Source organism: Triturus cristatus, chromosome 1_1 (assembly GCF_964204655.1).
Source record: "Triturus cristatus chromosome 1_1, aTriCri1.1, whole genome shotgun sequence".
NCBI lineage: Eukaryota > Metazoa > Chordata > Amphibia > Caudata > Salamandridae > Triturus > Triturus cristatus.
In genome coordinates this window covers 1072002577-1072020640 of record NC_140579.1, presented here as the reverse complement: position 1 = coordinate 1072020640, position 18064 = coordinate 1072002577, and the positions used below count along the sequence as shown (strand labels likewise).

At 49.6% G+C, this 18064-nt stretch overlaps 1 protein-coding gene across 1 annotated transcript in view; it reads right to left on the bottom strand.

The window, feature by feature from the left end:
* ITPR3 (inositol 1,4,5-trisphosphate receptor type 3) overlaps positions 1-18064 on the bottom strand; it is an 895552-nt gene that overhangs the window by 170346 nt on the left and 707142 nt on the right. Inside the window, 2 exon segments of the mRNA XM_085647149.1 lie at positions 15206-15296; positions 15794-15902. Of these exon segments, the coding sequence (XP_085503275.1) occupies positions 15206-15296; positions 15794-15902 (200 nt within the window).

The window sequence follows — 18064 nt, the reverse complement described above, 5'->3', positions numbered from 1 at the left end:
TTCAGTACAAGAGGCTCGGCCGGCGCGGAGGCCGTGAGGACCGAGGCCCTGGTACTGCTTTCACTTGCGTTTGGGGGTTGCGGGTGCTGTACTACAGGTTGGGAGGGAGCGTATGGAGGGGGCATGTAGATGATCGGGGGACCTAATAGCAATTCGTCATTCGCTCGTTGCTTGGAAGGTAACTCAGGGTAGAGCGTAGAGGAGGTCCTAACAGGTCACTGGCCTGATGTTTCAGACTCTTGTTTTAGATTAGCTTCTTTTCTCTCCTTTATCTCTTCCTCTAACTTTTTAGCGGCAAGGTGAGCTGCCTTTCGTAGTTCTTTTTCTGCCTTTACTTCTTCTCTCTTTTTCCGTTGCGTTGCTTCTTTGCGCCACATGCCGATACTATCGAGCATAGTGGGCGTCGTTTTATTGCTACGTAGAGCTATTTCTAGCGTTTCTATTTTATGGTCATCAAAGGATCCCATCAGTGGCCACTGACTCTCGGGGTCCTTTTTTGTATATTTATGCCATAGCTTGCTATAAGCTACGGCGACTAGTCCATATTTAGTGAACATGTCCTTATTAGGGGTGCCTTCCAGTGGAGCCGGATGGTTCACCTCTAATAAGCGGTCCGGGCAGAACCAACTACCAATCAGTGGGGAGAAGATAGGCATGACGGGTTACAACGGGGACAAAAGTCTGCACTACCTATCTTTTCACTGCTTGCAAAGACTAGACAGAATATCTCTATTCCACGTTATTTGCAAGCAGAGAATACCTCCAAAGAACCAATATCGAACAACTAGTGTTCGGACAATCAATCAATCAATGGTGAGAAAAGAGATAAGCACGACGGGTTACAATGGGGGACAAAAGTCCGTGTTACTTATCCTTCACTGTCTGCAAAGACTTAGGCAGAATATTTCTATTCTACGTTATTTGTAAACAGAGAATATCTCAAGAAGTACTATTCTTCAAAACAATCAATATTCGGTCAATCAATCAGTGGGGAGGAAAATAGGCGCGACAGATTACAATGGGGGACAAAAGTCCGCGCTACCTACCCTTCACTATCTGCAAAGGAAGAGAGAGTATTTCTACTCTTCTCCGTTTGTAGGCAGCGAATACCTCAAAAAGAACAATCAATAAGCAATACTAGTATTTTCAATCAATTAGTCAATCATTTAGCAATTCGTCGTATTTCACGACCTTACCCGGACCGCGTGGACAGTTTTCTCGTCTTCCGCCTCCAGCGCCCGATCGTCCTCTACTCTCCGTTATTGCTACGGCACTCCTGATGGTTCCCAGTCAGGACCGTAGATCACTCGAGAGAGGTCTGCTCGGAACCAGTGAAGTTCGGATGATCGGCTGCCAGACGAGGGTCTATCGGGCAGGAGCTCTTTCCGATCGTTGCAGTCGTTCACTCTGTCGTCGGGACCTCTCCACGTGTCGCTGATGGGCCCCACGCTTGGGACGCCAATTGTTAAATGGTAGCGGCAGTTGCAGTCGATAACCTTTCAAGTATTGCCCAGCGGTAATCGCCTCTTATACCATTCGAAAATTAACCAACAAAGAGGCAGGCGCCGGAGACTGGAAGGCAGGAAACAAAGTTTTATTCCGTCGGAGTAGAACACATCAGATCAGACAGCAAGGTATCGTCACGAGGTGCTCTAACCGCATCTCTGAGACCTGGTCTCTTATACACACGTTTATGACTTTATTGCAGGTTTATCATACATGGCACATTCTTGAGATCGCTTTGATACATGAAAGAACATCCTCAGAATCCCCGGCTCAGATCCGCTCCCACACATAGCTACAGTAGAAGTCCCCACCCCACCCACAGTAGGAGATGGCTATCACACAGCTGGACATTCCGCCAATTCCTGGGGGTGTGTGCGACTGGTCGGGTCTCAGGGGGTGGGGGGGCCTTGATCTACTGTAATCCCTTTGATGTGGGGTGTTTCCCTTACAGTAGGGGCAATAAACTGCATCCGCAGGGCTAGGTGATGGCCTGGGATCGGTTCGGACAATCGGGCGCAGAGGAAGGGGGTTATCAAAGGGATGTATGACCATGTATGAGAGAGCGGGGGTGGTCAGCGTGCGGGGGGATGTTCGCAGCGCCAGAGGGACGCGCTGGCGATCGGCAATGAGGTCATGGTGCCTAAAATGGCTGCTGTGTGTTTTTGCGTGCGGTGCTGGGGAAGAGGCAAGATGGCGCAGATAATGTTCAGTTATGAATTAAATTTCGACAATACGGTCCGTACAGGCGTGTGTAGGGTCCGTACCACTATGGTTGTGTCGCCGTACGTGTACGCCATAGTGATACGGTCCGTACACGCGTGTGTAGGGTCCGTACCACCATGGTTGTGTCGCCGTAGGCGTACGCCATAGTGATAAGGTCCGTACACGCATGTGTAGGGTCCATACCACTATGGTTGTGTCGCCGTACACGTACACCATAGTGATACGGTCCGTACACGCGTGTGTAGGGTCCGTACCACTATGGTTGTGTCGCCGTACGCGTACGCCCTAGGGATACGGTCCTTACAGGTGTCTGTAGGGTCCGTACCACTATGGTTGTGTCGCCGTACGCGCACGCCATAGTGATACGATCCGTACAGGCATGTGTAGGGTCCGTACCACTATGGTTGTGTCGCCGTAGGCGTACGCCATAGTGATACGGTCCGTACACGCGTGTGTAGGGTCCGTACCACTATGGTTGTGTTGCTGTAGGCGTACGCCATAGTGATACGGTCCGTACAGGCGTGTGTAGGGTCTGTATCCCTATGGTAGTGCAGCCGTACGCATACGCCCTAGGGATACGGTCAGTACACACGTGTGTAGGGGCCGTACCACTATGGCGTACGCGTACGGCGACACAACCATAGTGATACGGCCTCTACACACGCGTGTACGGACCGTATCCCTAGGGCGTACGCCTACGGCGACACAAACATGGTGATACGGACCCTACAGACGCCTGTACAGACCGTATCACTGGAGTAGTGGTTCCCTAGGGGCGTGGAACGCACCGTACCTGTGTGCGTATAGTGAAATTACATAGGGGACACATGAGGGACAATTATAAGGGCCTAAATGCATGCTGGTTGTCATGGAGACCCAGTTTCAAGTTCAAATTTTTTCACAGGTGGCCAGCAGAAGTCGGTTGGAGACAATATACAAAGTTGCAAAGTGGTTGTTGACTTGACATCATGCTCATTTTTTAAAACATGCAAAGGCACCCACTGGGGTAGGTTTAAAGGGATTGGAGGAAACGTAGAATGCAAATGAGATTGACCAATCACTCTGTACTCCTGTAAATGAAACTGGCCAGCAAGGCAAATATAAGGCAGCCAGGCCCCATGAGAGAGCACTTGCCTGCACAACCTTTCATTCCACACCACTGCTGCTGCTCGTGATTCCTCTGGCACCATGTCCAGGTCTGTGGAGAGGGCCCAGCCATTCACCCAGGAGGAGAACCAGGCCCTGCTGGATGTGATCCTCCCACAGTACCCTTGCCTGTATGGGAGACCAGGGGAGCAGGTGAGTGCTGACTCCATTAGCTTAGACTGTGCCCCTTTTTTGTGACTATTTAGAAGAAACAAGGTCCCATTCAAAAATAGATACAATTTTAAATATCACAATTTTCCAATCAAAAATTGGATGTAATGTTTTATTCAGAAGATGAATTAAGATATAATACAGTTGCTAAGAACAAGAATGCACGTGGTGAAATAAGTGAGCAGCCCGTGAGTAGTTAAGGAAATCAGCCGATTTCCTAACCGCAGGCAAGTGACTTAAAAAGTGACTTTTTGTGTATCTGAAATAAAGATTATTTAAAGTCACAATTGAGAAACATCTCATACTCTGAATAGAAAATTCCAGTGTAACATCAAGAGATTAGAGATGTAGGTCGACGACGTTTCGATCCCCAATTTGATGGTGGGATCTCTTCAGGACTAAAAAGGTGATTGAATGCCTGGGAAAGTGAGCCTGGGTGGGTAAGGAAGAGGGGGGTGGGGAGAAAAAAGGGAAAGGAGTTAATTTGCGGGAAAGGAAAGGTAAAGGAGTTGTGGGTAATAGCATAGTGTGGTGCATTGAAGCATAAAGTTATGCCGAAGGGGGAGAGCGGTGTATATCTTAAGGATAATAGTAAGAGGGTTTGAAGGTGAGGGAATTTACCGGAGTGGGGGTGTGAGTGAAGGAAATAAACGAAGGTAGGGATAACCAGAAGGGGCGTGGGATGAGGTGGTGCCAAGAGAAGAAGGGAGGAGGAAAAGATAGAGGAACTTACTGTACAGGGGACAGCTGAAAAGGCAAATTAATGCAGGAGCCGTACTAGGCACGTTGTTCAATTGCAGCAGAGAGTGCAAATCATCGCGCACGTTGCTCGATAGCAGTTCTGGAGAGGTGAGGGGTACTCCTGTGTTAGATAGGGAGAAGGGTGGGAGAATAAGGAGTGAGGGAGTGTCACTGTGTCGTTCTGGTGCCAGGGGAGGGGAGGGGAGGGTGATAATTACCTGGAGGGTTAATGCTTCAAGCGCTCCTGGATGAGCCTGTGCGGGGGGGCACAGTCGTAAGAGATCGAGCGGTGGTTGTTCTAATGGCGGGAAAAGGGGAGGGAAACAGTAAGGAATTGCCGAGAATGGCGAATAGTAAAACCAGAGCGGTGGCCGGTAGTGAGGTAGGATCGCAATTACCTGGAATTTGAACAAGGTCAGTATGGAATCTTTCTGGTGCGGCAAAAACGGCAATAATTATCCGTGTGTAAGTAAAACTTCGTGCCGGAAGTTATTAGAGGCAGCCCATGATGGCGGATCTAGGGGTGGGAATAAATAGAATGGTTGCTGCTGAGGCGGACAGGAACGAAGGGTGACAGGGAACCAGTAACCGTAAGTGAGGCGATTGTGTTACCTGAATGGAGATCGGCTCAGTCTGCACAATCTTCGTTGCGAGGACGATACTCGAATGGAGGTTCCGGGTCTGCAGCTAGTGACGGACCGGAAGGGGCAGTCATAAGGAAGTCTCCTATGTAGGAGGTGGGGGCGTGTCCTGAATGTGGATAATGTGAAAAGGGAGAAAGGACACGGAAGGGGAGCAGTGTCATGTGGATACAGAGAGGAATGAGGAGAAAGGTGCAGTGCACCAGGGAGAGGGTCCCGGCGAGCAGTGATAAGATAAATTTAAAAATTAGAGAAATAAGCAGGAAGGACCAGGAGATTGTAGGGAAAGGTAATAAGGGGAGGAAGGACGATGAATCGGTAAATAAGGTATGAGGTGGGTGGAAAGGGGGAAAGAAAAGGCACTGATGGCAAGGGAGTGTAGTGTTGGTGTGGGGGGTAGAATGCAGTGAGTGCGGGAAAAGGGGAGGAAGGGGAACGGTGGGGGGCCGGGGGGGGGGGGTTGGGATTAGAATTAGAATAAAGGGGATAAAGGTTAAAAAAAGGGGGGGGGGGTTGTTGTTGGTTTTGTTGGCTTGGGATTAAAGTCAGTCACAGTAGGTGTACAAATTAATCATACAATGATAATATTACAGAAGATTGGACCAGTCCTCCAGGCGGTTGAGCCCGGTGTGTAAACTGTCAGTACGAATTATCCATTTTAGTTCTTCTTTGTCCAGAATAACAGCAATGTTAGTGTTCCTTATGGGTTGATGTATTACGTTAATGACTTGCCATTTGATGTCGTCCTCCGTGTGGTTCACGGTGATGAAGTGGTCCACAAGTGGCGCATTCGGTGTTTTACAGCGTATACGACTTCTGTGCTGGCAAATCCGGATCCTGATCTTTTGGGTTGTTTGTCCAACATAAATCAAATCACAAGGGCAGGTAATAGCATATATCACATTGGCAGTGTTACAATTTGAGAAATGTGAAAGAGTGACATCAGTGTTACCATGCACACATTTTTTCGTGTCTTTAGTGAAGTTACAAACACTGCAGTTCCCGCACTTAAAATGGCCTAATAGTGGTGGTAGACCCCAGGCACCTCTGAGGGATTGGTCCTTAGTTTTGGTGGGGAGTGCGGCCCTGACAAGATGGTCTTTTATGTTTTTGCTTTTTTTGAAAGCGAAAAGAGGGCGTTCAAACTTCAAACTGCCGGCATTAATTGTAGGCCAGTGTTTAAGAATACTCTTCCTAACTGTGTTAGAGATAGGTGAAAAAGTGGTCACACAGACTTCGTCCCTTCTTTTTTCTTTGGGACTAAGTAGGGTTTCCCTTGGGCAGTACCATGCCCTTTTGAGGGCTTTTTTCACAAGTTTACGTGGGTAGCCTCTGTTGGTCAATTTTTTGGAAAGGATAGAGGCCTCCGCAAAATAGTCTTTCTTAAGATAACAGTTGCGGCGTATCCTAAGGAATTGTGAGTAGGGAAGGGAGTCTCGTAAGGCTCTGAGATGATGGCTGTTGTAGGATAGTAGGGTGTTTTTTTCTGTGGGTTTGCGATAAAGTGTGGTATAAAGACCGCCATTGTAAGCTATAATGGATAGGTCAAGAAAGGCAATCTCATTTTTGCTATTATTTGCAGTGAATTTGAGGCCATTGCAGTGTGAGTCGAGCCAATCCTTAAATTCAGATAGGTTCTCTTCACTGTTGTTCCAGATCAGGAAAATATTGTCGATGTACCGCTTCCATTCTAGAATGGAATTTCTGAAGGGATTCATGGGAGATAGTATGCGGTGTGTTTCAAGCCAATCCATATAAAGTATGGCAAAATTTGGAGCAAAAACGGCACCCATACTGGTACCCTTCACTTGTTGATACGAGTTACCATCGAATAAGAAAAAATTCCTAGTCAAACAAATTTTGAGGAGTTTTATGATAAAAGAGGTAGGGACAGCGTGGGGTTGGGGTCTGGAGTTGAGTGTAATGCCAATTATGTCAATGCCTTCCTCTTGAGGGATGTTTGTATAATGATTCCACATCAAGGGTGCATAGTAGATGGTTAAGAGGGTCAAAGGGGAGTTCTTCTACAAGATTGACCATAGCCATGGTGTCCTTGATATAGCAAGATGTTTGGGGTACGAAGTCCCTAATGAAAAAATCAATGTAATTCCCAAGGGGTTCAAGTATGGAACGGCACCCAGAGACGATAGGTGGTCCCGGGGGGGGTGGTGGCGTTTTTATGAATCTTCGGTAGGGTGTAAATAACCGGTGTACGTGGAGATTTCGTATTAAGGTACAGATATTCCTTTTTTACTCAGGTAGCCTTGATGAATGCCCTCCTCTGTAGCATCGAGGATCAGTTTTTGTATCTCACTGGTGGGATCACAGGGAAGTTTTAAATAGTGTTCAGGTATAGATAGTTGCCTTAGGATCTCTTGTTTGTATATATCTATATCTTGGAGAACAATCCCTCCACCCTTATCAGCAGGCTTGATAATTAACTTGTCCATATGTTTGAGTTCTTGTAAAGCAGACTTCTCTTGAATTGTGAGGTTGTATGGGATAAATCTGCGTGTGTGTTCAAGCTCTGAGATTTCCTTAAGAATACGTTTTTCGAAGGTGACTATCTCAGCTGGAATACTGTTGTTGGGTGGGGCGAAAGTTGAGGGAGGGCGGAATGTCGTGAAAGCAGTGGAAGGAATATAGGGAGTATCTTGAAAAGAATGCTTGTAGGCGTATTTTTGTGACTGTCACTTCTGGCATTGTGTCCAGGTGTGACAGACATGCAATGTTCTTTAGAGTGGGTCCCTGGGGGGGGAATGCCTCATGTCTCCCATGCAGAGCATGCTGTAGTGCATGTCTGCACTCCTCACTTGCATAGTGCTTACTGTGACAATCCCTGCATGGTGCATGCCACATTCAGCCTGGCTAATCCTCTTGGGAATGTTGTTTCTACAGTCCTGATGTGATTCTGTGGTCCCCCCAGTGTGACAGGTGACTGTACCCACAGATGTGTGTGAGTTGAGTGTACCTGTGGTGAGAGTGTCCAAATGATGTGTTCGTCCCCTGGACATTGGTGTGTGTGTAAGTCCCCTGTCATGTGGGTGAGTGTCTATGTGGAGTGTTGCACCCCAGCTGCATGAGGGATGAATATACCCTACCCATCTGATGTGTGCAGGGAGCAGTGCTGTATGTCTGACGTGCTGAGCCTACCCCACACCTGTGACACCCCCCAGTCTAGTGGCACATGTGCAGAGTGATGTTTGTAACCGCAGTTGCCAATGGCAGGTGATTGTCCTGTGCCTGTGTGTGTCTGTGTACCCTGCTGAGGTTGCGTGAGTGGCCTGGGGCATGTGACTGCTTTGAGGTGCTGTACATAATCGTGGTGTAGCTTGTGATGCACAGTGTGAGCCGGGATCAGTGATTGTGTTGCACCCCTCATTCCACCTGTGTACTTTCAATGCCACGTGGTGCATTTGGCCGTCCCCAGAGGATGATGTCCCTATGACAAAGGTGCAATGATTTTGCTGCATACTATGCCCTGTTCAAACCAGCCACATTGTTCAAATGTGTGTCTCTGTGACATGGAGCAGGTTTATTGATGTTGTCTCACTTTGTCATCCTCACAGGTAGGTGTCTATGCCAAGGGGGAGATCTGGAAGCAAGCCGTCAGTGCCGTGAGGTCGGTGGAGGGTCGGAGGCGGCACCTGGCCCAGGTGAGGAAACGCTGGCAGGATATCCGGTGCTGGACCAGGAGGATCGCCCGGGTCCTGCTGGGGGACTCACCAGAGAGCCATAAGAACCGTGGGCGCCGGCGTCTGACCCACCAGATGAAGCGTGTCCTGGCGGTGGTCTTCCCTGACTTGGATAGGCGCTTAGCGGAGAAGCAGCAGCAGGAAGGGGGTAGGTACATGCGTGTTTGTTGTGTGTCACCAGCTTTTGGAAGTGCGCAGTTGCATGGATACACTGCCAGGGTTCATATGTGCAGTACATATCCTGTTCCCCCAAGTCAACCGGTGCTGTTCTTCCTCCCTTCCCCTCCTTGACATGTGTTCCCTGGTCTGTGTGTAGTCACTCTTGCACAAGGTTATCTAGGCTGCCAGTTAATCCAAGTGCCCAATGCTTGCAGCATCATGTGTGGGGGTGGTGTGTAACATGTGTTGGGTCCTTGCCTGTGCCCTGGCCAGTTCAGTCAATGTGGGGTCCATGTTAGTTGGCACTGATGCTGAGTCCCGACATAGGAGTGTGTCTGAAAAGTGTACTGCCTTACAGCATGCATGACCAATGTTGTGCCCTCAGACATGATGTGCATGAGTGGGAGTAATGCATAGTGCAGGGACGTTTGCTTCCGTTGCAGTCATATCCATCCAGGACCATGGAGGAGTGTGGCCACTACAGTCCCCTGGGGCACCTTTTCCTAGGTATCATGTGTGTCATCCAACAATGTGGACATTCTCTGTGTCTTCAGCATAGGTTGGGCTCTGTGGCATTGTACCCTGGCCTCATTTGTATTTACGTTAAGTGTGCTACATGTGTCCACTGTACAGGGTGACTCAATTTGGCTTGTGCATACTCACAGTGGCCGGTGCCTGTGTGTTTTGGTACAACTATCTGATGATGGTTGTTTGTCAATTATATGTGTGGACAGGTGCACAAGGGTTAGTTCGTGTACCTTCAGGATTCATTGAAGGGCATTTTAGTAATCCCCGAATAAGAGGTGTAAGTACTTCCTCTGTGTCACTCACAGTGTCTCAGGTAGGGGGAGGTTTGTGCGGGCAAGGCCTACATGTCCAAACCGTATGTGTCCTTGCCAGGTCTGGCCTGTGTGTGATGATTGTCTGAACATACAGTCAACATGCAGTGAGCCAGTCATGTTGGGCAGGGTTTAATGTATTTGCTAAGCAGCATGTGCCAAAAGTTAAAAGACATGGTTCCTGCTCATCCCTTTTTTGGCTACGGTGTATGGTCCAGATGCAGTACTCGACTGTCCCCAGAGGCTAGCTCCTCTGTCTAATTTGATATCAAGTTCTTTGCTGTTGTGTCATGCTCTCCATTGTTTCTCAGTGGCATGGTTGGTCAACCAACTGTGTGGTGCAGGGCCTACATATGTGCGTAGTATTGTAGATGTTACTCATGTTGCTTTTAATGCTATGCACTCTGACCTATGTAGTTTGGACTCATGTGTCATATGTATACAGGTGTCTGATTATTTCCTGTCTCTTCACCTTGCCCACAGCATCGTCGGGGGAAACCGAGGGAGACACTGGCACGGACCTTGAGGAGGGATCCAGCAGCGGTGCCACCAGTGCTGGCGAGTCTGGCTCAGCGAGTGGCACGGAGGCGGAGGGGAGTGCGGCGGAGGACCTGTCCAGTCCCACCACCGACTATGACGCTGACGGGTCCGAGGCTGAGCTCCCAGAGGGGGCGGACGCTGCTCCCAGAGCTGAAAGCAGCACTCCATCTGTCGCCGCCCCCTCCATTCCCATCACCTGCGTCCCAGTTGCTCGGGTCCCTTCCCTCCGTGCTAGGCGCCAACAGGTCTCCTTCGGGCCAGGCACCGCACCCCCTGCCCCTGTCTCCCCTGCTGCCGTCAATGCCGAGTCTGTGGACATTCTGCGGCAGTTGCAGGTTGGTCAGGCATCGATGCTTACTGTCCTCCATGGCCACACCACACTGCTGACACAGATGGTGTCGTACTTGGAGGGCATGTCATCAGCGATGTCTGATCAACAGATGTTGCTGAGGTCCATAGACTCGTCACTGACTGCAGCAGTGGATCTCCAGCAGCGCTCCGTCCCCCCCTACCTCTGCACCATCCACACTTCCCACTCCCATGCCTGTCCCACGCACACCCAGACGTCCCCATGCACGCACCCCACCAGACACAGCCAGCACACCACCAGGGAAGGCCAAGCGCACTCCTCCAGTCATGCACACACAGGGGGAAGTAGGCACACCCACTGGGTCTGGGGGCAAACAGCAGGCCCGCAGCCACAGTGGGAGTCCGCAGTCCTCAAGAGCCACTTCCTCCAAAACCACTCCCCTTAGCTCCCCTGCCCAACAGTCGGACAAGGAGTCCTTCATGGACAGTCTGTCCCTCAGCCCCAGTGTGACACCACCCCACAAGCGGTCGAGAGAGTCCCCGGGCAGGAGAGTTGAGTCCCCCCCCTGTCCACACCCTCCCCCAGTAGTGCTGCAACCCATCCCTCCGAACCCCTCCGCCTCCTTGGGGCCTGTGGTTCATTCGGGTGCAGGGGAGACGCTGGGAGACCTTGCCACCGTATGCAGCGCCATCCTCACCACCACCTTTGGCGCTGCCCCACCCCCTGTGGTGGAGTCGTCCGTCCCTGCACCCACAACACCTACCCTTGCCCCTCCTGTCCCTGTGGTGCCTTGTCCTCCCCCCCCCCCATGATGCCCCCCCTTCTGTGGATGAAATGTAACAGTGAACTGTGCAGGCAAGCTAGGGGAGACACGTCCATAAGTGTCCCCCACCAGGACTTTTCACATGGCCTGGCCTATGGGCCCTCTATATTCTGGACATTCATTTAGCAAATATTATTTCCTGCTGAATAAAGCATTTTGTTTTTCTAATGCACACTAATGCTTTCCTGGACTTGCTGTTGTTGGTGCTGCTCCATGATTTGGGGTGGTGATAATGTGTTAGGTGTCTGGGAAATGTTGTAGTGTGCTGCTCATGGGGTGGACCCTGGTATCTGTGTGCAATCACAAGGGCTCTGCAAATAATCCTTGGTCATGTGTGCTCTTACTGTATGGTGATTTTGTCCCAAGGTGTGTTCCTTCCTCTGTGGACCCTGACATCTTCCCTGCAGGCTGTTTCCCAATTGTTGTGCTGAGCTGTGTCTACATATCCTGGGTGTGTGACGGATCCCTTCAACTTTGGCCATGCATGCTCAGCAATGTCTCCACCTGCATCATTTGTGGCATCCTTGGTGGTCACTGTACTAGTGTATGGAGTATTTTGACATGACTTCATGTGGACATGTTACCTTTCACGCCCTATGCATGTGTCTACTCCCAGCCTCGCACACATGTGTTACGTGTTCTGCAGGGTCTTTGGTCACCTGACTGACAATTGTGGGCATTGTATCTGTGGGTACTCCACCCTTTTCCTTACATGGGAGGCAACAACTTGTTGGCTGCCCCAGCACCTGTACATTCCTATCAGTCCTGGAATGTGTGTGACAGTGTGTGTTCCCTTTGGGTCTCTTAGTTTAGTAGGGTGGCACATGAGTATACAGTCTTGTTGCATGCTCTCATTGTGTGTATTGTGCTGCCAGCACCAGGGGTGGGTATGCATGTGTCATTTGTCTTCACACCCACATGTGGTGTGTCATGCAGTGGGGGATGGACATCCACCCTCATGGGAGTGGGACACTGCTGTCAGTGATGTGTTGGCATGCCACTCTCAATATTGTCGCACTATGTGTATGCCTTCATGCACCCATGGTGTTTTGCTAATTGTAGGATGGTGTACACACCACCAGGTCTCTGTCCACTGCTGGGGGGACTCTGCACCCACCCCTCCTATGTCTGGGCACTGCTGGGAGTGATAGGCACCCACCCCTCCTATGTCTGGGCACTGCTGGGAGGACTCTGCACCCACCCCTCCTATGTCTGGGCACTGCTGGGGGGACTCTGCACCCACCCCTCCTATGTCTGGGCACTGCTGGGGGGACTCTGCACCCACCCCTCCTATGTCTGGGCACTGCTGGGGGACTCTGCGCCCAACCCTCCTATGTCTGGGCACTGCTGGGAGTGATAGGCACCCACCTCTCCTATGTCTGGGCACTGCTGGGAGTGATAGGCACCCACCCCTCCTATATCTGGGCACTGCTGGGGGGACTCTGCACCCACCCCTCCTATGTCTGGTCACTGCTAGGAGTGATAGGCACCCACCCCTCCTATGTCTGGGAACTGCTGGGGGGACTCAGCACCCACCCCTCCTTTGTCTTGGCACTGCTGGGGGGACTCTGCACCCACCCCTCCTATGTCTGGGCACTGCTGGGAGTGATAGGCACCCACCCCTCCTATGTCTGGGCACTGCTGGGGGGACTCTGCACCCACCCCTCCTATGTCTAGGCACTGCTGGGAGTGATAGGCACCCACCCCTCCTATGTCTGTGTACTGCTGGGAGGACTCTGCACCCACCCCTCCTATGTCTGGGCACTGCTGGGGCTGATGGCCACACACCCCTATGTGTCTGTCCACTGGCATGGTACGAGCCGTACCCACGTCCTACGGCCTGGGTATGGGCCCTACCCCTACGGCACCCCAACAATGGCGGGAAGGCCCGTACCCATGCCTTTTGGACGTGGGTACGGTTCGTACCCCCATTGTTGAGGTGCCGTAGGGGTACGTACCGTACCCATGCCTTTTGGACGTGGGTACGGGTCGTACCCCCATTGTTGGGGTGCCGTAGGGGTACGTACCGTACCCATGCCTTTTGGACGTGGGTACGGGTCGTACCCCCATTGTTGGGGTGCTGTAGGGGTACGTACCGTACCCATGCCTTTAGGACGTGGGTACGGCTCGTACCAAGCGTACCCCTACATCACCACTGCAATGGTGGTACGGGCCGTACCCATACCTGTGGGACGTGGGTACGGGCCGTACCACCATTGTGGCAGTGACGTAGAGGTACGGCCCATACCCAGGCCTTTAGGACGTGGGTACGAGTCGTACCCCCATTGTTGGGGTGCCGTAGGGGTACGTACCGTACCCATGCCTTTAGGACGTGGGTACGGCCCGTACCACACGTACCCCTACATCACCACTGCAATGGTGGTACGGGCCGTACCCACGCTCTGGGGGCCTGGGTACGGGCCGTGCCACCATTGTGGCGGTGACGTAGGGGTACGCGTGGTACGGGCCGTACTCACGCTCTTCAGGCGTGGGTACGGTTCGTACCCTTACGTCACCCCAACAATGGCGGTACGGCCCGTACCCACGCCTTAAGTGCGTGGGTACAGGTCGTACCACGCCCACCCTACGTCACCCCAACAATGGCGGTACGGCCCGTACCCATGCCTTTGGGACGTGGGTACGGGCCGTACCGCCATTGTTGGGGTGACGTAGGGGTGGGCGTGGTACGACCCGTACCCACGCTCTTAAGGCGTGGGTACGGTGCGTACCACAATTGTTGTGATGCCGGTTCACGTCCATGTTGACTTCCGTTGTGGCGGACGCAGGCCTTGGTGGAGACGCCCCCACCCCCGAAGTGACCAGGCCCTGGAGGTCAGGTATGTACAGGGCATGTGTGATTTTGGACTTGGGTGGGGGTTATGTTTCCTGCCCCTGCCCCCCCCTTTGCCCCTGGGTGTTGTTCTGACCTTCTGCGGTGTCTGCGTCGGTTCCTGTACACCAGGTGGACTGCTATGAGGGCCGGGATGACACGTAGGTTGGGGTCCATGGCTGTCCGTCGCGTACAGGTGCTCCTTCTGCATGTCGTCCTGATTTCCCGGCAGTTTTTGGCTGCCGTAAAATATTGTCCGTGCGGAGTGACGTGGGCACGAATCATACTTGCTGGTTCGTGAAACGCTGCCTGACTCCGTCCGGACGTCACGTCCGCGGTGTCCCGGTTCCGATTTGTATGTTATTTTTTGCCGGTCGGTGTTTTGTACGATTCGTACGGAAATGGTGTTTCTGTACGAATCGTACTTGCGGGTTTGTATGGTGTATTTCCCGGGTACGGGTCGGACGGAGAAAACGCTCCGTCCGACGATTCGTACCCGGTTTTTCCAGGATCGGAATCGACACCTAAATGTCTAGCTTAATAACTCCCAGTTTGAATGAAAAAGGTCCATAAACCTGTGGAGATCACAAAGCGAACAGTGACGTTTATGGCTGTTCGTTTACTGCACCTTTATCGCTCCAAGAGGCTGACATGGTTCAGCGCTATCATACATCGATGCACTATTAGTAAGCAACACTAACAACAATCAATACAATGACTGGGAGGGATCCATAGAGAGAGCATTACAAAACACTAACAGTAATTAAAGTGAACAATGCACACAATCCATTTAGATTCTGAGCTGGTTCTTTAAAGCATGTTTACTGACTTGTGGCTGGTATGTTACTGCTCTACACAGAGCATTACCAGAGAGCAATAGCATCAGGTGGATGTGGATGCAGTACTATAACAGATCCATAGACAGAGTATCACTTGCACCGAGCCACAGAGCCAGAAGCACAAATCATTATTACTTATCCACGGAGCCAGCAGCATTCAACATTCCAGCCAGGCCCTTCACCAACAGAGTACAACCCTAACAACGAGTCACAGCCAGGCTCAGTTCTCTTTACTTTCTTACCTCGGACCCCAATGTCAAGGATTTCCCCTTTAGGGTTTGACTTCTTGCTTTGCAGATAATTACTTTAAAGCATTTTTCTCAAAGCTCCCCCCTGACAAGAAAGAAAGCAGATAAATATTATTTCATGAGATGGCCTCTGCAAATAAAATATTAACTCATAAGAGAGAATATCCCATAGTGCACACATCTATCCCTCTCAAACATATCTATAGGCCGGGTTACAGAGCAGAAGATACTCTTCCCCTCTTACATTGCAAAGCTAACTACAGTACGTATCATGCAAGCTACCTTATATACTCAGAATGCCCCACCTCCTGTTGTGCCCTTCTTGCCTAACCAGCCCGTTTTTCTTTTCTGCCCTTGTTGCTCCTATACTCTACTTTTCTTCTTGTTCCACTTTGATGATATACTCTCTACTCATGATCTACCCTTGCTCTTTACATTACCTGTACTCTGGCACTTGCCCTTAGCACCCGACTGCACTATCCATGTCCTACCTGTTCAAGGATCCCCCTGCCTCACCTTTCCCCGTACCCTTTTCCTATTCTACCTACTCTTATACTCTCTCTTTATCACCTGTTCACTTACCCGGTCCTCAAAGTTGTTCTTTTTTACCAACATCTGCTGCAGAGTTCGAAGCACCTTAATGCACAGCTTCTCCTCACTTGACATAAGATTCTTTGTGTGCTGAATCAGCCTGGAAACAAACAGATATTGGCATAATCAGATGGGGAATGCAGCAAGAAAGACAGATGAATTCTAATGCATTGCTCTGCAAAGGTGGAATAAATAGTTTCTTACTTGTAGGTGTAGTTCTGCAGATTGAAGAATTTTCTGGATTCACATTACTCTACCACGTAGTGGTTGGATCTAAAATTCTCTACTTTTTGTAGTCCTTCTATTTCTTGTTTTTGTTGTTGTTGGGCATTGACAAATCCCCCATTTAGTGCCTCCTGTGACGTTGTATCCCCTCCCCCGGAAGCTCCCACCTTTGGTTGCTATCTTCAGAGTCTTTTTTTGTCTGTTCTCTCCTTCTATCTTCTTGGTGGAGGCAGGTGGGTCTCCTAAGCATCCAGAAAATTCTTCGAGCTGCAAAACTACACCTACAGTAAGAAACTATTCATTTTGCAGCGTGGATCTTTTTTGGATTCAAATGCTGTGCATTGATTTTGAAGCTGTTTTGTTAGTTTAGCGGTGGTTGGGTTGAAGATGAACTTAGATTTGTAAACATATATTTTAACACTTTTTGTCCCACCGAGCTTCCTTGCTCATTTCAATGTCTATTCAGTAGTGCTTTGTGAACACGTGTACAGAGGAACATGTTGCTGCCATACATATATCATGTAAGGGTGTATTTGCTAGAAAGGCAAAGGTTGCTTCTTTTTTCCTTGTTGTGTGTGCCTTTGGGGTTGAGTTTAGTTTGTCCCCTGCACTTGTGTGGCACAGTTGAATAGTTTGTTATCCATCTGGCAATTGTGCCCTTAGTTACAGGTTTTCCCCTATTGTTGTCTGCAAATAAACAAATAGTTGCTTTGTCTTCCTGCTTGTTTTTGCCTTTACCATGTAATACATTATGGTGCGTCTTGCATCCAGCATGTGTGACGCTCTTTTTGCTTGATATTTTTGGTGTTGGAAAAAACTTGGAATTTGTATTGTTTGATTTATGTGGAAGTGTAAAACTATTGTAGGCAAGAGCTGTGGATCTGTCCTCATGACAATCCTGTCCTTGTAAACCTGTAAACATGGCTCTTGAATTGTGAGGTCTTGTATTTCACTCACCCTGCGAAGAGATGCTATGGCCACCAGGAATGCTGTCTTCAGCGTGAGCATCTTTAATGTAGCTTTGTTTAAGGCTCAAAGGGTGCCTTCATTAGTTGAGTGAGTACCAGATTTAGATTTTATATGGGTGCAGGTACCTTTCTTGGTGGTGCAGTTCTCTTTGCCTCTTCTATAACCCTTTGTATTACCTGAGCTGTGAAGAAGCTTTTTCCTATGTGACCTCTCGTGTAGGCCACTATTGCAGCTAAGTGTACTTTTAAAGATGCATATGTTAACTTGCAGTCTAGTATGTGTGTTAGGTATTTTAACACCATTGTTTCCTCAGTGTTTTTCCTTAATAAGTCCTTTTTGATACACTACAAGGAGTATCTATTCCATTTTTCAATGTAGCACTTCCTTTTAGTTGGCTTTCTTGCTTCTCTAAGAACAGCTATTATGTTCTCTGCTAGTTTTCAATGACCAAATTCTAAGTCTTTAGGAGCCAGGCTGAAAGTCTCTTGTTCTGGGTTTAGTAGCCTTACTTCTTCAATTGACAACAGTCTTGTTGTGTTGGTAGTTTTAGAATGTTACCTTGTGCTGTTTCTATCTAGCTGTTTCTCGCCCACAGTATTAGTTTCATTCTGTCTTGCCTGCATTTGGTGATCACTCTGTGTAACAGTGTAAACAAGGTAAAAGCGTATGCAAATATCCCTGACCTGTCTATGAACAGACCATTTCCCAGGGATTGGTGGTATGACTGCCTGGATGCAAAGTTTTGGCATTTTGTGTTCTTTAGGGTTGGGAATAGATCTACTTTTAGTGTTCCCAAACTCCTGAAAATCTATTTGAGTACTGTTTGATTGAGTTCGCATTCATGCAACCATGATGCTTGTTTGCTCAGCCTGTCCGCTTCTACATTGTCCTTGCCTGTTAGATGAACTGGTGTTATCTCCATTTGCCTCTGTATTGCACACTTCCAGATTGTTTGGGATACCTTTGACATGGAAAAGGATTGAGTCCCCCCTTGCTCGTCTTTCCCAATAACTCCTTCTGAAAGGCTTTTAAGGTCAGGAACAGCAGACCTCATTTACAATATTTTGA